Source organism: Crocodylus siamensis, chromosome 1 (assembly GCF_052110815.1).
Source record: "Crocodylus siamensis isolate JL-2025a chromosome 1, ASM5211081v1, whole genome shotgun sequence".
NCBI classification, from domain to species: Eukaryota; Metazoa; Chordata; order Crocodylia; family Crocodylidae; genus Crocodylus; species Crocodylus siamensis.
In genome coordinates, this window is record NC_143395.1 from 165,650,139 (window position 1) to 165,671,178 (window position 21,040).

The 21,040-nt window shown below is 45.8% G+C and overlaps 1 protein-coding gene across 3 annotated transcripts in view; it reads right to left on the reverse strand.

Annotated features, from left to right (window-relative positions):
* The window catches only part of CNIH3 (cornichon family AMPA receptor auxiliary protein 3), a 132,674-nt gene extending 123,073 nt beyond the window's left edge, over window positions 1-9,601 (reverse strand). Inside the window, exon 1 of one of the 3 annotated variants that reach the window (XR_016442411.1) lies at window positions 8,418-9,599. Coding sequence is in view for 2 of the 3 variants with exons in the window: in XM_090047972.1 (XP_089904098.1) it covers window positions 8,418-8,935 (518 nt within the window). In the remaining variant the exon portion in view is untranslated. Of the gene's footprint in view, window positions 1-8,417 lie in introns of all 3 variants that reach the window. The other 2 variants (XM_090047985.1, XM_090047972.1) reach the window with 2 other exon arrangements.
* Window positions 9,602-21,040: the final 11,439 nt, after the last annotated feature.

Consider the following 21,040-nt stretch of genomic DNA (forward strand, 5'->3'; position numbering starts at 1 on the left):
CTAATTCTTTCATCTAATTCTGGCCATGTACAGACATTCAGTTTCTCCTGAGAGAGTCCCTGCTCTCCCAGGAGAAACTATGAGCATACAAATGTTCTAGATTTTTCTCCCAAGGTAAAAATGACTGCTCCAGGAGAAAAATAGATTAGAAACCACCAGCGTTAAGTCACTCCTAGAGCAGTTTCTCCTGGGAGAGGAAATGTGCATATATACTCTCTTCTGAGAGAGGCCACAGCACAGTCCTCTGGCATCCCCTACTGCTTTTCTCCTGCCCTTGAGATAGTGTGTCATGTGCTGGACTCTGCTGTTCAGAAGCAGAACACCTCCTTCACAATCCCACATTGTGCTGCAGGGAGACAAAGGCTGATTGATCAGGCTGGGTCAGAGCTGACTTCTGCACTGCTGGCATCTGTTGCCATGTAGACTTGAGAGTCTGTTCAGCACCCTGACATGGTGCACGAGGACCCACTGGCTGCACAGCCTCAACACTGCAAACTCTTTGTTCTTCAAGGGCTTGGCATTCAAATATCTGTTCAGGAGTCTCCAAGTGATTTTTTTTCTGCCAAAAGAACAAACCTAGTAAAATCCTCCCAGATTATGTGAACATGTGTCCACAGCCTCTTGCCTTCAAAAGTCCTGCCCTGAACTACTAAAGTTAAATAAAACTTCACAAAATAATAATAATAAATTAAAATCCATAACAACAACAGAAGAAACACAGTGTAACTACAACAGCACTTAATACATCTACTGCCCCACTGGAAAATCTCAAAGCATTTTAGAAATGCAAGTTGACTAAATTTTTCAAGTGATGAGAAATAAGCAGTAATTTAAATGTCTTGGGACATATTCAACCCAGATATAACCTAACTAAATTCTATTTGATAACCTGTTTTGTGCATGTAATTTTATAGCTTCTAATGAAGTGAACTCTGGCTTGCAAAAAGTATGCATCTCTGATTCAGTTAGTCTGTACGATGCATCTCTACTCTGCCTTCCATCTAAACTCAATAGTTATAACAGGGATAACAGGGTACCTCAGGTCTTGTTGGGAACTCAAAAAGATCTGATATAGGTCAGTTAAATGTTAACTAAGAAATGGAACTGTAGTTCAGAGTAGGAGCAGAGACAAAAAGTAAACCTGCTATGAGTCATTTGAAAGTTGCTTTAAAGGCCTTGTGGTGAGAACTAAGATCAGAAAGTCTGCTTTGGTCTTTCATGAAGAATACAATCATATCTGGTTCCTGAGTTAACAGCATAATCAGTTAATTTTACAGAACTTTCTTAATGGACCAAATTCTGCTCCTATTTCCATAAAGCAACCTGTCTCACCAAGTCATGGGCAGGTAGGTCTGGGATCACTTGGGGTTTAGGAACAAGCAGAGTCAGAAAGCCAGGAAACCAGGCAAAGTGGAATCAGAGAGCAAGCCAGAAAATCAAGCAGAGAGCAGAGCCAGAAAGAACACAAGCCAGAAAAATCAGCAAAGCAGCCTAGAACAGGGTTGTGCAAAATATGGTCTGGGTCTTCGTCCAGCCCGCAGTGGGTCCCTCAGCCCCCTGGCCCAGGCACAGTCCAGCCTGGAGGGGGAGGAGGGGGGGCCGCTTCCCTCCACACTGAGCAATAGCTTTTGCCCCATGCCGCCAAGGCATGGGGTGCACAGGGTCGGAGCTATGCAGCACAGATCCCTACTGGTACTACAGGGCTGGGGCTGGCAGCAGTGGCAGCCAGAAGGAACCGCCACCACCTGGACTGTCTAGAAAGGCAGACCTGCCATGGAGCCGCTCCAGCCCCACTGCATGCCCAGGGGGCAGCAGAACATGCCACAGGCAGGTGGTGTGGAGCAGGCATGGAGTAGGTGCAGGGCGGAGCTATGCATGGTTCCCAGCTGATCCGCTCTGGTGGGGGTGAGTCTAGAGCAGGGTGGGGCAAAGGCTGCATGCTGCTGGCAGTGGCAGAAAGGCACTGCAGGGCATGCAGGCTCTGACCTGTTGCAGGGTGAGAGCAAGTGCTGACCAGCTCAGGGGGTTGCATGCAGAAACCACCATACCCACAAACCCTGCCCTGAAGACCCCACAACCACACCCTCCCCCACATATACCATCACACAACCCACAAACCCCACACCCTCGCTCCACACACCCCCTACACACACACCCATGTGCCTCTGGGGGGAGCCCCGCTCACTGCTATGTGCACACATCCCACCACACATGCACCCATAACCCATACCCACCCACCCTACACACTCCCTCAGCCACCCTCCCCCTCCATACATCCTGCAAGCCCCATACCCATCCACACATCCCCACAAACACCTCCTCACAAACCCCCCCACATCCACACATACCCCCACAGCCTACATACACACACATTCCTCACAAACCGCATACCCACCCCTCCATACCTTCCACCCCTCCACAGTCCCTTACAATGTACAAGAGTAAGACTTAATTTTGAGCTATTATGTAATCACCTCTATATACTCCACACAAACACACACAAATCAAGACAAAGTATTTTTTAAATAAAATTAAATAAAATTGTGCTATTGTCAATGTTTGATTTTTAGTATATAATTTGTTAAACCCCCTTCCCAAAAGGAGTACTTCTGGGGGCAAGGTGAGCGACTTCCAGGTGCAAAGGTCAGGGATTAGGGGGCAGGGCGTCCAGTCCCAAGATGGCAACCAGGGGGCAGAACACCTGTCAAGGTGCGGAGCTACCCTTGTGGCCATCAACAGCTGGCCAAAACTCATTAAGCTGCCCCCCATCCAAAATAATTTCCCCCCCGGCGTAGAACGAGGTTTAAGTCTGTTGTCCAGGTGCTTCCCATTTTAATTCAGAAGTTTAAATAAGGGAAGTGGAGGGTCAGCTGACTCCAACCAGCCACTCTAATGCCAGTGAGTGTCTGGAGGGCTAGGTCCTTATGGAGGCTTTAGTGCAGCCTTAACTAGTCTAAATAATTGGCTGTAAGGTGGTAGGCCAGAATGACCCCAGGTTCAAGGCTGAAGCCTACAACAATCCTAGTACAATCAGCTGAGTTGTACTACCTCACTACTGAGGGGAGAACCTGGGGAAATACCTATGTACAAGAATATCTGAGGATCCTACTGGTCTACAAGAGATATGACTTCGAAAGTAAGCAAGTATAGCAAAAATCTCTCTGAGTCTTAAATGAACCAAGTGGGTCAACACTCTAGAGAAACATCAGACTTTAAAAGGATTACATTTAATGATGTTGTGTGAAATGTTCTCTAAACACCATAAGAATTTGACAGAAAATGTTAGCCTTTCTATAAATTTTTGAAGCAGCCTATAAAATTCTATAGCAGGAATATGATTGTATATCAAATTTTAGGGGATATTTAAAAAAAAACTATAGAAAAGTCAGCACTCTTGATCAAATTCTCTAATACTTTTCTACAAAAAAAATAGAGAATGTCCAAATTACTAAACAGTGTTAATATTATTTATGCTGTTTCTAATAAAACTAATTCTGACATGTTTGATAAACTCATGCTTCACCCTGTTCCATGACATGAAGATCTGGATTTGAGACTTGGAATCATGAGCTGCATAAATACTGAGCATTTTTAGTACTCTTCCATCCCTGATCCTCTATCAACGAAATGCCAACAGTGAGACTACTTGTGGCTATAGTGTAAATTGTGAACAGAATTATTTTAAATCAATATATTATCTATTTTTTACAGATCCTTCAAAAGCCAGCAGACATTGATATTGCTATGGAGACAATGTTCTCAGAATTTAGGTAAGACAAACTATACAGACTTTTCCACGCAGTTGGAAGTTTCTGTATTCTATGTTCATTTCAATTTTGATTTACATGCACTTTAAATTATTTATCTCACATACAATACAATTTTAAAATTTCTATCTCATTATGAAGTAGCAAGTAATAAGTTGCAAAGAACGTTTAGCTTCTCTGATGAAAAGCACTAAAGAAAAAATCTTTAAACAATGCACTTTTTCAATCTTTGTTTTTGTTCTTTATTTTTTAGTCTTTCTTTCACAATTCTTAGATGTTATAGTGATGAAGATGGTGATGACAACAACAGTAATAATGATACAATCAGAGTTTTAGCACAGTTTTGACTGAAAATGGGAACTTTCATTTTATTTTAAACTATTATTAATTTGATCCAAAGACCCAAGATCCAGAAGTCAAATCTACGTCTGAATTTCACATGTTTTAAAGAAATTTTGTTCTGACCATTTAAAATAATTTTCATTCAGGTTCAGCTTTTGAAATTCCCAATAACCTTTCAAAAGTTATGGGAATTCAGGTCAATTTTTATGTTATTCATTGCCAAACCATGTGAAGAGCCTTAAAATTAAGGCACTTTTATAGAGAAATTCAGTTACTAAAACACCTTCCAATGTCAACTTGTGAGTCCATTTGGAAAATACCAGCTGTCATTTAGAAATATATGAGAACCAAAGTTAGGTCATGGAAAAGAGACATTCCTATTTTGAATTTTTTTTTATTTTTAAAAAAAAATAAATTAATGATGTTTTATCACATAACCTGAAATCTTATAAGAATTTTGGTATTACAGATAGAGTCATAGAATAGTAGGGACTGGAAGGATCCTCAGGAGGTCATCTGATACAAGCCCCTGCTCAAGGCAGGATCATCCCTAACTAAACTATTTTACACAAGCATTTGTCAATAATAAATAGTATTATTTATTATTATTTTCATTTTTAAAAACAGGCTAACTTCTACCGTTTTACACTAATTGGAGTAATTTCACTGGTTTACAGAATAATTTGGCCAGGTTATAGCAGGTCCTATGTCTCTTAAGAGAGATGGTAACTTTAGTAAAGAGTAGACTGAGGTGAGGCATAATAAGTTTTATTATATGCTGTAAGTTGTTATACCAAGGATAATGATCCACAACTATTCACTGCAAGCATAGTTATATCACAGGGTGCTCACGACTGCCCACCACAGCACTCACAAGAATGTCCAGATGTTTTCATGCCATGCCCCATGTCTACTTAGAGGAGTGAAGTAATTAGCTTAAATCAGAGCAAAGGAAATTTAAGTTAGATCAAGGCTGTACAACTCCCACCAGGGGTAATATTGCGGTCCCTGAGCTCCCACACAGTCACTGTTCCCCCATTGCTCTGACTGCAGCAGCAGCTGAGATGTTCAGGCTCCCCTTCTCTCCACTTCCCTGTCCTGCCCCTGCAACAGGAGACATCTGAATGATGTGGTGCAGTGGGTGAGTGCATGGCCAGTGAGGTAAAAGTGAGGCGGGGCATCTTAGAGTATGATGCAGTGGAGGGAAGGAGCAGCAGAGGGCATGCGGTGCAGTGAAGGGATGCGGGTTGGAGCAGGGTGTGCTGTGCAGAGGGGGTCACCTGGGCAGCATGAGACACTGAGGCACATGGTACAGTAGGTGATAGTATGATACAGTGGCAGGTGGTGGGAACAGCAGTGGGGGGGCATGCAGTGCAGTAGGGAGGGACAGGGAACAGCAGTGGGGGGCATGGTGCAGCAAGGAGGTGCAGGAAACAGCAGTGCGACACAGGATACTCATATGCACATGCAAAGAGGAGTCACCAGGGGGCAGCAATGAGAGGGTTGCAGTACAGCAATGGGGGAGGGTTATATGGCCCCCAGGTACCATGCCGCAGGGGCCAGTAGCATGGTTCAAGGGCCATATGGCCCCCAGCCTCTTAGAAGCTGGAAGTTGGCCCCGAGTCAGGTATTAGGGGAAATGTTCTAACTGCCTTAAGTCACATGGACAGTCTTTTTGTGTGGCATACGTGACCAGGGAGGGGACAGGAGCACAGTGGCAGATGGGAGGGAGTGAAAAGCAGACTAGCAGATCAGGCTAGGGAAAGGGATCAAAGTGGCACTCCAGGAGAGAGCAGGGCTCAATTTGTGACATACCTGCCAAAAAGGTTGTCCTCCACTGCCTGGGAATGATTACATTTCAGAGCATCCTCCTGCTACATGGAAGAGTTAATCTTTTCACTTCATAGTTCTGATATGATTAAACAGAGCTAAATTAGCAGCTCTAGCCTTCCCATGTTTCATTCACAATAAATCCTACATCTCCTTTGTTTTTAACCAGTCAAGTTCCTAGATCCTGTTCCATAAACTGTAACTGGCACTTCCTTTCTTTTCCAGAGTATCCTGATTTATCCTAGCTGGGGCCTGCCAAGGTAGTTTTTATATTAATAGGGAAGTTATTATTTATATAGTGAAAGTATAGTGCAAAGGATTCTAGTACATTTTACAGCTTTAAATGGCTTTACAAATTATACTCAGGGATAAATTTCTCGCACCTCTGAAAAGTACCCCACCCTTTTTAACAACCTACAGCAACCTACACAGGTTAGTATGGGAACATGGCGTAGGTTGTGAAGGTAACTCCTTAACAACCTACACGGTTTAGGGTAGGAAATGAGTAATACCTTATACAATTGAAATCACAGGAGAATGAAGGTAAGTAGAATATAACTGAAAGGCACAACAACAGTTTAAAAACAGGGTACTTTAAAACAAAAGATTCCTCATCTATATAACTAGTGACACTTCAGATTATTAGAACAAAAGAAAGGAAATAATTGAGATTGCCACTCAGCATTTTTACTGTCCCCCTCTGCCTGATCCCAGACAATTAAAATAACTAGATTTACTTCCAAATTTTCAACCATTTGTATGATAAAGAGCTACTACAGAGAGGGGCTTGGTCCCATCAGCGTTCGCAAGTCAGTGGGATTTGGAGGGTGCTCAGCACTTAGCAGGATTGGGCCCAGTTTTCAGGCTGTAAGCACTTCACAGAAGAATTTTTTTCCAAGACTCTTTCTACCATCACTTTTAGGCAGTGGTGCTCAGCCTTTTTGACCAGCAGTCTGGATGGTCAGTGCCAGGTCCCTGCATGAGCTAAATCCTGCTGGTAGACCCAATGTAGCTCCAGAACAAGTGCAGCAGAGACCCATCCAGCTGCATGGAGTCAGCAGGGGGCAGCCCAGCCCCAATCCAGTTATATGGGGGAAGGGGACTTGGTCCAGCCCCAGGAGAGGAAGAGCCATCATCTGGCCCCAAAGCAGCCATGCAGGGGGAAGGTCATGGCCCGGTTCTGACCCTCCATGTAAGGGCTTGGGATTTTGGCAGTGGAGAGGGGTAGCAGAATATTGCTCCCCCACCACCAAATTTCCCCAATCCTTCAGGACCCCCATGAGCCATATTCCAAGGCTCAGCGAGCTGCATTTAACCCGTGGACTACAGGTTGAGCACCCCTGATTTAAGGCAACAGGGATGGATTTCTATGGGTCTTCAATTTAGCAAAAGCTTTCTTAATAAATGGATAACATTTGGCCTGAATTGTTCCTTCCAGCTGAGTACATACTTGAATAAGGGGTAAAGGTGCACCCCCCCACACTCCAGCAGTAAATCTGTTAAGCACTCAGAAGCCTCCCTCCCCTCCACTTTGAATTCTGCTCGAACAAAGGGATCAGCTCAGCTCCACGCTGTCGTCCCCACCCCCCGCTAGCCTTGAGCACCTGCAGCCGAAGCATCCTGCTTCTCTTTGGGACACTGACTGCCCGGGGGGGCTGGACGAGCCCCCACCTTGCACCTATACAGCGGAGAACAGAAACTTTCTTGACGTCAAAAGCAAACGTGCACTCCCTCCCCCTGCAACCCCACAGGGTCTGATGGCAAACTGATGCTGTCCTGAGCCAGTGTAGGGAAGACCAGAAGACACCCCCGCCCCCGCCCCACCACAGCATCCCCACGCTGTTCCCCACTGCCTTTCTCCCTCGTCTTGAATCGCTGCTCAGCACGGCCAGCGCAGACGCTGCCATTTCCCCGCGTGGGGTTGTTATAGTGACTTGAGTCACGGCGACGGGGGGATGTAGCCCTGGAGCTACGTTCTCTGCTGCCTCGCCCTCAGGAGACCTGCCAGGGCAGAGGGATTTGGTGGGGGAGAGAGAAAGGAGCAAAAGCGCTGGGAGGGAAGATCTGAGGGAGTTTTGGGGCTGAGCGGTCTTGCTTGGGGTGGAGGAGAGAGGGGTGTAAAGTGCTGGGCAGGGAAGGGGAAGATACGAGGGAGGTTTAGGGCTGGGGGGTCTTGCTGGGGGAGGGAGAGGGATGTAAAGCAGGTTGCAAATTAAGAGGGAGCTGGGGGGGTTGAGCCCCCCATTAGAGACAAGAGCTCCCCTGTAAGATTTGAAAGTCACAACTTGGGGGGGTGGGGAGAGAATCTCCGAGCGGATCGCTCCTTCACTTAGGTCCGCTTGTTAAGGAATTAATCGGTTAATTTTTTTATTTATTTTTTTGCAGACCCCCCCCCCACCCAAAAGTCCCGGTGTCATTCAGCGCCCAGTGCCGGGTGTGAGGGGCTGCGGGGCAGGGCAGGGTGCGCGGGATACTCACGTGCCAGATGGCGAAGAAGATGAGGGCAGCGCACAGCACCAGCGACAGCATGTAGCAGAAGGCGGCGAAAGTGAAGGCCATGCTGCGAGGCGCCCCGGGCGGAGGCTGCCCCCGGCGGGAGCCGAGAGGCCGGCGCCCCGCGCCGCCGCTGCCCGGCCCAGCACAGCTCGGAGCGCCCCGCCGAGGCGCCGCGGCAGCGCGGACTGGAGCGCGGCCGCCCGCGGGAGGAGGAGCGGAGACACGAGCGGGCCGGGATCCCCCCCTGCCTCCTCCTTCTCCCGCCCCTCGCGCCCGCCGCGCCGCGCCGCGCCGGAGTTTGCCGGAGTCGGAGGGGGCCGCCCGCCCGGCACTTCCCGAGGGACTCGGCCCAGGCGCGCGCGGACACGCGCGCACCCCTCAGCCTCTTTGTGCCGGGCCCACTGGTGGAGCCCGGTGGCTCGTCCCGACCCAGGGCCCCTCACTCCGGCCCCGCTGCCCAAGCCCCCAGGCCGCAGCAGCCCTGCGCGGGCTGGAGCCATGCCGCCCCGCAAGGAGAAAGCCACGGGTTTCTCCTTTGTAAAGGGGAATCCATTTTTCAGGTCTGTTGATGCTTCTTTTTTTTTTAAGTATGTGCAACCCTGTCATAGATTCATAGATGTTAGGGGCTGGAAGGGACCTTACAAGATCACTGCGTCCAGCCCGCCCTCCACACTTGGGCAGAAAAGACTGCTGGGGTCAGAGTAATTGCTGCTCCTCAGCTGCCAAATGTCTGGCTCCATGGGGAGCCCTGCAGGTAGACAAGGTGGCCCTGCATGCTAGGCACCATGGGGCCTGACTTGGCGCTTGTGGCCTAAGCCTGTATGAGATCTGGCCCATGAAGGGGCCCCATTTCACTTAATCAGCCTTTTATATATTCTTGCAGCCCACTTTTGTGTCGCAACACACAGACTGTAACCCGTGGGCTCTCCTTATACCTGGCCAGTCCCTTGTTATGGAGTGATCATTGCTCTGCACGGGTGGCTGGTCTCCATTTATTGTGCAGTTCATCAGTCAGTTGTGGGATTTTTTTTCTTTGCAGGTGTAGCAGCTTGAAATTCATTGCCTGATTCACCAGCAAGCTGCGTAATAAATGTAACGTGCGGCAGAGCCCTTAGTAGGTAGTTGGCTTTTATACCTGGAGAGTCCCTTGTTATGGTGTCATCATTACTTTGCCCTGGTCTCCATTTATCATAGGATTCGTCAGTGAGTTGTGTCATTCTTGGTTTGCATGTGTGGCCATCGTCCTTTGCCCATGACACAGGTCTAAATTTGTTGCGCAAACTGCCAGTGAATTGTGTAATAAATGTGACATGTCACAGGGACCTTGGTAGTGGGTTGGCTCTTCTTCTAGCCGGAGAGTCCCTTGTTACAATGTGATAAATATTTTGCCCGTGTGGCTGGTCTGCATTTATTGCTTGATTCACAGGTCAGTTGTGTAATAAATGCAATGTATAGCAGGGTCCTTCAAATAACTTCCCCCAGAGGAGGATGTGCCTGCCCCACACAGCCACCCTCAGATGCGGAGGTGACACAGGGAAGATAAAGCTGAGGAGAACAGCAGGAATTTCAAAGGAGGGAAGGGCATGAGTGCATTTCCTCAACCATTCCCTGTTTTCTGTCACCTCTGCCCAGTCATGATGCACTTTTTGTGTAAGGAGTGTACAATGATGCCACTAAAAATAAAAAGCAACTTTGTGCTGGTCAGGAGCCTGCAAACATTCACCTGCTGAAGCCTAGGCACCTGCTAACTCTGCCACAGATTTAGTGTCCAAATCATGTTCCAAGAGAATCTGAAGAGATAATCCCCAGCACTGCCCCCCATCTTCTGTTTCTTTCTACCGGACATTAGGGAGCATTTTGAAATCAAATCCAGGAGCTAAGCCAAAGTGAGCAAATAATGGGAAGTACAATAGACTCTGGGATGCAGCCCATTATGGAGAGTGAGGGAAGCAGACAAGAGAAGGTAGGGGAGTCAGGAAGGACAGCGTTAACATTAAGAAAATCACTTACAGTGATGCAGTTTCAGGAGGTCTGCTTATGAATGACAGGGAGTGCCTTTATCCATGTGAGAGAGAATTAACATACTTCTTGTAGGCAAGACAGTAGAAGTAGATTTTTTGGAGCTATTTAAATGAGAGAGTGGTAGACTAGCACACAAAAATTCAGAGTGCCACCCCCTAGCAGCATAGCTACGATGTACAGCTGAAGAGAGAATTTCTTCCAATATAAATCATTTAAGAAGCAAAACTTCCTATCTAAATGCTTGCTAACTTTCAGGCTGCCTTCTGAATTGAGCCATATGCTTGGTCTAGCTTGCCCAATCTTTGCTTCTCTCACTGTATAAAAAAAAAGCTAAGCCCACATTCATAATACAGAAGGACATTTCTGCCTCTTATGCCATTTTTCTTCTTGTGTAGATGCTACTTATCCATTCTTGCCATGGCTATTTATCTGTCAAAAGTACTTCAAACATATTTTTTTCTCTTTGGAATGTGGCAGTTCACATGAAATGGCAGGTATTTTTAAAAAAATGTTCAAAGGAGTCCCTGGACCTGCTGACAAGTATGAGTCTAACATTATTTTGACATCCATGGATGAAGGCAATAGATATATGCAAATACCCTTTACCAAAAATGAAAGAACTATAGCTCGCAACACTCATTGTACTCATTTTCTAGAAAGAGAAAATAAGGGCCAGAGCTCTTTAATAATTTGCCCATGGGCATGTAACAGGAGCCAAATTCTGCCCGTGATATAAGAGGGGGAAAACCGTTACAGCCAAGTCCAGAACAGACTTATGTCTCTGTCAAGCTTTTACAGATAGATAGTTTCCTTTCTTCTTCAAAATGTGTAATTCCACCTCATAGGAACAATGCTAACTTGAATCTTGTAGCAAGGATGGATAATAAAACTAGCCAGGGATGTCCTATTAGAAGCAATATTTTATAATACGTAGACTCAGTAAAATATTTGCGTTTTGATTTCCTTAAATAGGGTAAGATACTGCAAACGATAATGAGTTTTACAATTATGCTAGGATGCTTTTACTGCATTGCAATCCTTTAACCTTTTTATCCCTTTGTTTGAAAGCCATTTCTTCTATAATCTGGCAGAACCTTTAGAAATTAAGTGGTTTATTAATAACAGCACATTTTGAATAGAGGCTGTAAATAGATTGCAGAACAATAAGTCTCTGTTTAAAAAAAAAGGTACTTTATACTGTGTCACAGTTTCTCCAACACCTGAATATTTATCATCCACATTCACACTGATTAAATAACTGCTGATGCCTCATGGAAAACTTGGGGAAAATATTTTGTTCTCAAATAATTCTGCATATACCTATATAACTGTGATAAAGTATCCCAGAAGACCGGAGTGCAAATGGCCATTGCTTCTCAGTGCACAATTATTCCCCACAGTATACTTACTGCTATTTTGTCCAATCTGTTCTTATTACCATCATCATTTGTGTGTCATCTCTGTGCTTAAGGTTTTCACAATTTACACATTCAAAACAATGGGGTTTCCACAGTCAAATTACAAAGTTTTTCTGATACTTCTCTCAAATGGATATGGCCTATTAGCTTAATTTTCTCTTCCTTCATCATCACTATTGATTGTCTAACCACAAAGGGTTAAAAAATATGAAGGCTCAAATGTATGCTCATTAGCAGGAGGAAAACTTCCAAGAAATAACTGGGACTGTTTCACCTATCAGGTTCTCTCAAAAGTAGGCACTCTCATTCAAAGTCACATAAAACTTTGGGCTCCTGTTTGACTGACCCCTAAGCTTGAGGAGTAGGCATCGGTGACTAAAAATATCTTCCTTATTTCCATCTCACCAGTAAATGCCACAACTTCCACTGGGATGGGGACCTGGCCACAGTAAGCCATGTATTTCTATCCTCCAAAAAATGACCACTGTAATAATTGCAGCTGAAGCTGAATAGGGAAACAATGCAGACTTTCACTCTTTCAGATGGAGATGCCACCCTCCTCATGGGCTCAGGCCACCATGACTATATCAGATCTGTGCTATGGGCACTGCATTGGCTCTTGAAGTCAAGTGACAGACTAGATAAAATTATTGCTATGAACTAACAGTCAATAGTAAAATCTTTTTATTTGTCAACATTTTCCATTATAACCAAAATGACATTCACAACATAAAACAAGACTCCTGCTGCTCTGAACAAAGGAAAGCTATTACTACTGCCTGCTTATTTTAAGTGGAAGGTGCTCAAATGTAAAAGTCAGGGGTGAATCCAGGGGGGTGCAGTGGGCCAGTAGCATCCCCCTCCCCTCTCCCACATAGGACAGGGGCACTCTGGGCAACAGGGAACATGTGAGGAGAGATACAAGGCAGGGATCAGACGCAGGAACAGCGGACGCCCACTGCCACTGTCCTTGGTTGAGCCCAGCACCCCATACAGCCTTTCCTTGCAGCTGGAGCCCTCTGGCTGGTGGACCCCAGAGGCCCAGCTGGGAGCAGACACTGGAAGGGGAGACCTGCCCACCACCACTGCTGTCCCTGGCTGACCTGGGGAAAGGGAGAACTCCAGGGCCATTCCTGCCTCAGCTCCAGCCATGGGCTGCGGGAAGTAGCTGCATGGGGTGACTGCACAGGGCACAGCTCAGCCAGGGACAGGTCAACACATGTCCTCTTTCAGTACCTGCTCCCCAGCTGGCAAGGGACATCTGTGGGAGTCAGGCTGGGGGCAGGAAGAAGGAAACCTGCCTGTCTTCATGGTTCTTGGCAGAGCCTCCCAGCAGCTGGAGCCCCCCCAGGCAGGCAAGGTACAGAGACTGCTGCTGCTGCTGCTTATAATAGAGCCCAGCAACCACATAGCCTTTCCCTGCAGCCCCCAGCTGGAATGGGCAGAAGCAACTCTAGGAAATTCCTCTGGGCCTGTGTGGCAGGGCACCTTTTATGCCTGCCACTTTAAGGGCTAGAACAAGACGCAGAGCAGCCTGCAGGTGGTTGCATTCCCAATCAGGGGCCACATGGCCATCAGGAGGCCAGCAGTTGGGAAGAGGGCACAGCTGCTAGGAATAAGAACAGGTTCTGAGCAGGGGAGGCAGCAGTTTGCTGGCTCCAGCTGTAGAGAGAGCACCACCTGCCTGGAGCTGCTGTTCACAACATTTTAGAGGTACAGGGCAAGAACTGTTTGGATGGCAGGAGGTTCCTGGTCCTGGGGCATGACCTAAAATGACACCCTACTAGGGTAGGATGGTGTGGTGGGGTGGTCCCCAGAAATAGCCAAACCAGTTGCCTCACTAATGAAAGGTGAGTATGGGGTGCCTTACAGCCCCAGCCCTCACAACCTAGTGGGTAACCTGGCAATAGGGACAGGAAGGGGGCCAGGCATGTCTATGGAGCCCCATATGATGCAAGACCCTGAGGCTCCAGTTACGGGGGACCAAGTGGTAGTCCCAGTGAAGGGGGCATGCAGTGTATAAGAGGCCATGCAGAGTAGGTTCGCACGGGCAACATGTGGGTGCAGAGTAGGGTTGCAGGAGTGACCTGAAGGACCATGCACAGGCCAGCCCCAAAGAGTTTGATGAGGAGTTGCAGGCCCCAGTAAGAGGGCATAAGGCCCTAGTGAGAGGGCAGGAGACCCAGGCAAGCATGAGTATGCCTGTGGCAGAGTGTTAATTTTGGATGTCATCTGGAAGGCATGGGACACTGTATGGGGAGGTCCGTGTATAATTCATTAGGCATCAGGGCACTTAATGGGCAGCCTCCTGCAATTCCACATCTAGTTTAGTACATCAAATTGTGGCAGGTTAGACAGTGCAGACTGCCCTAGACAGGTGGGCTGGCTGACATCGGGACCAGCCTTGTGATGGCCCTGTCACAGCCTGGGTCAGCCAAGATAGTAGTAGCAATGGGCAGGTCCTGTATTCCCCCATTCCTGTGCTTGTTCCCTGCCTGGTCCCCAGTGTTCCCTGCCAGCCCAGGGTTTCTGCCACAAAACACCCTCATCCTACCCATGGTCTGAGGGGCAGTGTATCACACCCCTCTTTATTAAGTTTTAGAACTGCCTATGATAAAAATGGCATGTGGGTACAAAAATCCTATAACAAATAAAATAAATCCTTTGAGCTGTCTCTAGTTTTGATTCTCCACATCCTACCATTCTACTCCTTTATTTTCCTTTTCACCACTCAACAGTTTTCATAACTGAGGCTCCCTGGTTATCGGTCCTTGTACAATAATAGTCTGCTGATACTCAGCAGCAAGATTGAGATCAGATCTGGCACTTCATCTTCCACTCTACAATCTTGCCCTTTTCTAAAAAACATTTTAAAAACACCTGCTTCCCCAGGATAAATACTTCCCAGAATTGTTTTTTTTTTTCCCTCCCTCCCAGAAATACCTATAACATTTTAATAGCAGCAGGTGTCCAGCCCCATAAGATCTAGAGATGTATTTAAAGAAAAGGTAAAAAGCCCATTGAAAAGAAAGAGAAGGGGAGTTCTTATTCAAAATTATACAAATAGAGAAACTGAACCATAGTCCTTTCTCATCTTTAGCCAATGTGTAGGTTGTTGCTTTGAAATGTAACTGAAGCTTAAATCATGTTAATTCATGGTTAATAGATGCTCCTTAATCAGTTGTTCAAATAAACGTATTTCTTCTCTTTTCTACCCTAGAGCAAAGATTGTGACAGAGTGTCTGTAAAACCACTGGAAACAAGCAAATTGAAAACTATGGTTTGCCTGCCTTTGGCAAAGTATATTAAGGAATGTTATACCGATTACAGAATTATCTTTGGTGTGTGTGTTTTGTTTTGTTTTTTAAACAGGAGGTGTCTGTAAATGACATGCTACTCAGCAGACAAAAATACTCTTTCAGATTAGTAAAACATTTAGAAAGTTGGATGGACATTTTTACAGTATGATCACATATTGCACCTGACCACAATCTCATAACAGTCATTACACGTGGACAGATACTGCTGTTGTTTTCTGTACAGGTAGTAATGAAGTGCTGATCTTGCAAGATACCTCTTTGCAAACATTTTTAGTTGAATTCATAAGCCAGGTCAGGAACAGAAAAGATTTTGTCTTACTTTGCAAAAATCTCTAGAAAGGCTACAGTAACAAAGCAATATTGCTTTAAAATAAAGCTTATAACAAAATTTTAATCCATCTGATACTTGTATTCATACCTTCAGAGAAAATTGAAAAACTGTCTTTTTGTGCCAAAATGATAATAGCTTTCCAAGATACTGAGACTGCTTCCTTATGACTGATCCAATTCTTTCCACTGCAGGAGAAACACTGTGACCATCTCAAAGAAGAGACTCAGGAGAGCAAGTGGTCCCTGAAATGGAGGGTTAAAGGCCATCCTAATATCAAATACTAACAGGCAGTATCCCCTCAAGCCAAGATGGTGCACTGCCTGGGGGTCTTTCTTTTTTATAGGACTCAGGTTAAAACAAAACGTGGGGTACAGACAGAAGTGCAGCTCTCAGCTGTAAAGTGGTCTGCAAAGCGTTCTGAGTTACAACCTTACCCCAGACCAAACAAAAGATCACTGCGGGTTCCAGGGGAGAGGGGAGTCTAGCTGTGGGCTCATTGTTTTCAGAATGGGAAGAGAAAAAGGCAACAGAGGGAGCTTGTTCTTGGGGTTCCCCAGGTGATACTGAAGGGTGGGGTGGGTGAATTGGAACTCCTTACCTCAGGGGGGCTCCAGTGCACCTGCTCCACCCTCTGGGGGGACAGAAACCCCCCCAGACTGAGCTCCCTCCGCTCTCTTTCCACCCTCCCATTCTGAAAACAGCAATAGGCTGAGAAGCAGCACAGACACAAGTTACAAAAATGCTACATTTGATACCACATGCAATGAGGGGTCAGATTTTCACGTGATCAGCCATTTATTAAGCTGTCTGTAGCCATGCACTTGTCTTTGCTCACAGCTACCGACTGCTTTCTGTGGTCAGATGGGGCAAAAAATGGCATTTCTGTCTGCACCCTTGGTGCTAGTCTCCCAACTGTTCTGCTCAGAGAAACTGAAGTAAAATGTCACTCAGGTTAGGCTTAATAGATCTTCATTGTACAATTGTTCTCCCTTCTGTGAGTTTTAATTAATGTTGCTCATCAAAACTGTCACAATTATGCTTTAATTTGACCCTTGCTCCAGCTGCAAAACTGATTTACCTCACCCTCTGCCAAAGTGACTGTGCTCATCTTCTCTTATTTGGACCTAGCAACAGTAAATACATTTCCCTGATCTCCAGGCTCAATACTGCAATGCACTGGATCCTAAAACAAAAAAACCTACCCCAGAAAATGTACTGGTTAGAGTAGATTACAGCAGTGTGCTAATCCAGCAATATAGGCCAGTAAGAAGACATCCCTACTTTAGTTTACTCCCTGCATTCATTTGTCAACAAATGCCAAATCAAATGCAAAATGTCAATCCTTGCCTTCTAAGCTCTCTACAGGACTAGTCTACATAGAACCCATGGCATTTGTAGGGGAGGGAGATGGTTCATTTGCAGGGAGGTGCTGAATGAAGGGACAAGCTGCTCAGCTGTTTGCTGTGGCTTTTACTTCAAAGAGCACCATTTCTCTACTCAGCTGGAATTCATCAGCAGTTCCCTGCAACTAATCAGAGAAGCAAATAAAAGCTGCAGCAAACAGCTACAGCACCTCATTCAGGGCACAGAATGGATGGTTCTGTAGAGATGCAAGCAAGGTTGATTAATTAATAAGGCTGTTGTCTGTATAACCATACCTCATTTGTTATATATGCAGTAGGTGCATCACAAATGAGGCAAGGAACTACAGTAATAGGAATAACCATCTCATGAGTCAGGCAGCTGATGTTGCTCTGGGTAACTGGATCCAAACTTGGCCAGTTCACATCTAGATTCAGGAGTCAGATGTGAACTGGCCAAGTTCATGGACAATACCAAATTATGGTATTATCACACTGCAGGACGGGCTGGGAATACAGGCTGACTTGGACACACTCTCAAGGTGGACCAACCAAAACCGGATGACTTTCAATGCAGAGAAGCGCAAGGTGCTGCACCTTGGTAGGAAGAGCCCCCAGCATACTTACAGGCTCAGCAATGCTATGCTCACTAGCACCACAACCGAAAGGAACTTGAGGGTCTTGATTGACCACAACATGAATATAAGCCACCAATGTGATGCGGTGGTGGGCAAAGCTAACCAAACTCTGGCATGTATCCACCAATGCATCTCAAGCAAAACCAGGGAAGTCATCCTCCCATTTTACTCAGCCCTAGTGAGACCACAGCTAGAGTACTACATCCAGTACTGGGCCCCCCACTTCAGGAAGGATGTGGAGAAGTTTGAGAGAGTCCAGAGGAAAGCCACTCATATGATCCAAGGCCTAGAGGAAAGGTCATACGAGGAGGGGCTGCGGGACTTGGGACTCTTCAGGTGGGAGAAGAGAAGGCTCAGGAGGACTTGATGGCAGCCTACAACTTCATAAGAGGGATACATCAGGACCTGGGAGAACAGCTGTTCACCAGAGCTCCCCAAGGGATAACAAGGTCTAATAGCCATAAACTCCAGAAACGCTGATTTAGACTGGATATAAGAAAAAAGTTTTCTACTATGCATGTCCAAAGTCTGAAACAAACTCCCCCCAGAGGTGGTGCAAGCACCTACTCCGGACTCCTTCAAAAAACAGCTGGATTTATTTTTTGCTGGGGTCACTTGATCCCAGCTGACTTCCCACCTATGGCAGGGGGGCTGGACCCAATGATCTCATGAGGCCCCTTCCAGCCCCTAATGTCTATGAAATCTATGAAATTTTTTCTTGAGCAATTGACTTAGCAATCTTCCCATTCACTGAGTATATCTGTATATCAGTTTCTGTATTTTTTCAAAAAGCAAACAGAAAAAACAATTTCTATTATGTAGAATCATATTGTTCCTCAGTTGGATAATCAACAAGGTTTGTCCCTTTAAATCTTTAGACAGATGTTATGTGGCATAACCAGGTTTCTGAGAGAGCAAGTAGGTTAACTTATCACAATCTATGTGGACCAGGACTGAAGGGGACTGATACATGCTTAGTCAATAGGTTTCACAGATATTTAGCAGTGGAATTTTGAGTCTTAGGAGAATCTGGTTCATTCCAGATGAGGCAGTGTTTTCTACTGGACACAGGTCCTTCTGCTTTGCTCATTTCAAGCCTGTTACTCTCTGCTTCTGTCCCCTCCAGCCTGTCCCTCTTAACCTTCTGGCTCCAAGTTCCAGTTTCCCAGTTATTTTACTAATCCCAATCTTTCTCTATTCATCCACTTGCCAATTCTTAGTCCCAATTTCCCCCTCCTTCTGCCTTTTCCCAAACCCTAGCTTTCAGTCATATACTGTATTTACTCAAATCTAAGATGCCCCCCCCCATTCAACATGGGGGGAAGCCCCTCATCTTGCACTGGGGGATGGGGGGGAGGTAGCTACTGTGGCTCCGGTTCTGGCCCTGACCCAAGTTTGGGGTTGAAACCACAGCTATAACCACTGCCCTCCACAACCTCTTCCTCCCACTGCCTCTACCCTGTGTTGCCCTGCCCTCCCCCCTGCACTGTCTCTGCCCCCCACCATTGCCACACACCACCCTAATCATCCGCCTTCCCCTACTCCCAGCTGTTTCCACCAGAGACTGTGTTATTTTCTGATAAGCATCTCCTCTGCTTAGCACACTGCCACCCCTGTGCTCCCTAGGCATCAGCACCCTCCCCCTGCCCAAGGTGCTAAAATTCCAAGTTATGACTCTGTTAGCTTTTATCCCTTCTGGATTCAGTATGGACTCCTTCTTCCTCCACACTGCCCAGGCATCAGCCAGAGAAGAAAGTGAGCACAGGAGAGAGGAGCTGTTTTTGCTCTCATTACTGGTAAAAAGTTCTACAAACACCCCCAATTCCTAGGAGTGTGTTGGCTACAAAGGACTAATTCATAGGATTATCATAAAATTCTAGTTTATTAGACAGATGCAAAAGTCAGATCATAAACCTTGGGGCTGATCCCCTCAACCACACACGCAAGCTAGCTATGAACACTAAGCACCAATGTCAAGAAATACCTATCCCCAAGCACTGGCGTTTGCCATCAATGGCCAGTCGAGGCTTCTTTTAGTGCGATATTGCTTCAGAAAGGGGTTGACGGCTGGTCCTTCTGGCTGGGCAGGCAGGGTGCTGGTCAGGTCAGAGAGGGTGCCATTGGGGGTCATTCTTCACTGCCTTTTATCCCTCTCTGGCAGACTTTGGTGAAGTTCCAATTTTTGGGCTTACCCAATCCAGTGGTCATTAACTTCATGGGACATCCCCTTTGCTGCTTGCTGAATGGCAGCTGTCAGGCCCAGGGGTCATGTCCACAGGTATGTGCAGTCTTGGGAGGCCGTTGATAAAAGTTTGATTAATTCACTGCTGTGATTAGTTCAAACCAGGGCTTCTGTACCTTTAACAGTGAAGTTTCAGGGAGTTCCTGGCTGTGTACTGATCCTTTCCTCTTCTTAGTCTGTGGTTTCATAGGTGTTAATTGCCACCGGTTAGCTTGTTATCCTGTCTAGATACTGTGTTACACAATCAATCAAGATTCATTCAGGGACCCCTCCATACAGAGAAGCTGAGGTTTGATTTCTGCCCTTGCTAACATTGTTACTTGGTACAACTTTTAAAACTTAAAGTCCATTTGTTACAAAGTTAAAAAGCATAGAATATAAAACGCAAGAGGTTGACATGCCATGGCACATGCAACAAATAGGCCAAATATAATTGGGGGGGGGAACAGAGACGGGGACATACTGATGCAGAACACTATTTTATACCCATGAAAGCATCTACAAGCTATATTCTTATTACAAGTACACCCTACATATCCTCCTCCTCCTCCAAAAAAAGTAAAAAAGAGGGAGGAAGGAAAAAAAGAGAAAGCATCCCCAAAAGGGGGCAAATACTGCAAAAGGGGCTTTTTGCCATATGGAGGGGCATCACATTGGAGTGGGGAGCAGGCAAAAGAAAGGTTTCTTGCTACAGTAGCAAATGAATAGAAAAGCCTGTTCAGCCTCTGTATTCCTGGATTGGAGCATGTTCAGTATAGATGAAATCTTCAGAAAACTTAGACTTATTAGAGCTTAGCATCTATTTCAACATGCCAACTGAGATTTTCCAAAGGCTTACAACTTGGACAACTGTAAGTATTTTTCATGAGGGGGGGGAATCGCAAAAGGCACCTTCATCACACAAAGGTAACCTGCTGCCATATATGAAGCCCTTAATCCAAAGTTCAGAGGATGCTAAATTTCTCAACAAAAACTGATGCAGGAGCTTTTCAACATGTTTTCCTAACTGTGCAGTTGGAAACATTTGTCATTAAAAACTTTCAAAAAAATTCAGCTCAAGGCAGAAACCCAATGTGGGAAATTTTAGTCCTATCAGTTAAAAAGTTTAGTAGGGTTATAAGCAAATGAAACAGGGTTTCAAAATGGAAAGTATGACAGCTTTAATTATACTTGGCACTATGTGTTCTGCCTATAATCAATGAATGGGAACCTTATAGTCATGACACCTACTAATATTAATTAATTTCTATTAACATTAAATTGAGTTTTTCAA